The following is a 1,820-nucleotide window of genomic DNA, read 5'->3' as shown; positions in this document are numbered from 1 at the left end:
ACTGAGATGGGGATTGTTAAGAATTTCACATAAAGAACTGAGCAAAGGAAGCCAATTTGCAGTGTGCAACAATAATTGTATTGGTCCTACAAAAAACATGATACATATTCTTGAACACCATCTACCAGCTCCTCATCCATTCACTTACTATTTACTCGAGCTGGTGAAAACTTTTTAGTCAAAGCTTATTTCAACAAAAATAGGGATTTGACAAAACAAACTTTTTCATCAAAAATGTCTGCTTCCCTCAGAGATACTGACTTTTTTTTGTGACAGAAAATCAAAAACAAACAACAGAATCATTTTTTTTCAACTTCCAGACGAAAGTTTTCGGATTTCACCTACCAAAAAACAAAACTTTTTCCATTTTCATGGTTTTTGGTTCTTTGACAGAAAGTCAAAAGTTTCTGCCAAAAATAACCCCCCCCCCCAACAAACTGTCTCGATAATTTTCAACTATATTTATGCACACGCACGGCTGTCATACAGCCCTTCGATACCAGGGGCCACTTGGACCCTGCTGCTTTGACAATAGAAACCTGATTGACGGATCCTCATTTCAGTCAACTAAGCTGGATTCTTTGTAAGGGTCACAGCTCTCCTGATAGCATTTCTCAGGGCCTCCTTGACCTCTCTGTTTCTCAGGCTGTAGATGAGTGGATTGGCCAGGGGCGTCAGGACTGTGTAGCAGACAGAGAACACTTTGTTCAGGGCTCTCAGGGTACTGGATTTCGGTAGCATGTAGGCAATGATTATGGTCCCATAGAAGATTGTAACCACACTGAGGTGAGGGGAGCAGGTGGAAAAGGCCTTTTGCCTCCCAGTGGTGGAAGGGATTCTCAGGATGGTGCTGATGACACAAACATAGGACATCAAGGTTAGCAGAAATGGGATAACTACATTTAGGAAGGAAAATATATAAATCACCGGTGTGATCTGGCTGGTGTCACTGCAGGAGAGTTTCACCATTGGGGTGAGATCACAAAAGAAGTGGTCCATTCCAGTGGGGCCACAGAAAATTAACTCTGATATGAGACATACTAATATTGTACAAGCTAGAAATCCACTTATCCAAGACCCAGCTGCTAGCTGGAGGCATAGCTGGCCGTTCATAAGGGTTCCATAGTGCAGCGGTTTGCATATAGCTAAATACCGATCATAAGACATCACCACCAAGAGATAACTCTCTGCAGTAACTAGAAAACCAAATACAGCCAATTGTGTGATGCAGCCCTCCACAGATATGGTTCTGTCCCCAGTCAGGAGACTGGCCAGCATCCTGGGCAGGATGGTCGAGGTGTAGCAGGTCTCCAAGCAGGACAAGTTCCCCAGGAAGAAGTACATGGGGGTGTGAAGGTGCTGATCAGTCACAACTAGCACAACAATGAGGAGGCTCCCAGCCATGGTCACAACGTAGATCACTAGAAACAGCAGGAAGAAAAGAATCTGCAGCCCAGGTTGATTCCCGAATCCCAGCAGGATGAATTCTGTGATGGGCGTTTGATTTCCCCCTTCTGCTTTCTCCATGAGCTGTACTAGTAGGAAGAACAGCACCAAACAGTGGAATAATTTCCTCTGCTATTAAACAATAGAAAGTTTCCTCCATTCAATTACATGAAAGTTCAAAGAGGAAAATGAGAAAGAACATAAGAACATAAGAATGGCCATACTGGCTCAGACCAAAGGTCCACCCAGTATCCTGTCTGCTGACAGTGGCCAATGCCAGGAGCCCCACAGGGAGTGAACCTAACGGGTAATGATCAAGTGATCTCTCTCCTGCCATCCAGCTCCACCCTCTGACAAACAGAGGCTAGGGACAC

The 1,820-nt window shown here is 44.4% G+C and overlaps 1 protein-coding gene across 1 annotated transcript; it reads right to left on the bottom strand.

The window, feature by feature from the left end:
* Positions 1-567: 567 nt before the first annotated feature.
* Positions 568-1,530, bottom strand: LOC141997685 (olfactory receptor 11A1-like). The gene has a single exon (XM_074970118.1). It carries the CDS (start codon positions 1,525-1,527, stop codon positions 568-570), a length of 960 nt encoding a protein of 319 aa, XP_074826219.1. The 5' UTR covers positions 1,528-1,530.
* Positions 1,531-1,820: the final 290 nt, after the last annotated feature.

The sequence above is a fragment of the Natator depressus genome, chromosome 13, assembly GCF_965152275.1.
Source record: "Natator depressus isolate rNatDep1 chromosome 13, rNatDep2.hap1, whole genome shotgun sequence".
In the NCBI taxonomy this organism is placed as follows: Eukaryota; Metazoa; Chordata; order Testudines; family Cheloniidae; genus Natator; species Natator depressus.
Note: the sequence above shows the minus strand (reverse complement) of the source record. Positions and strands in the feature narration are given on the sequence as shown.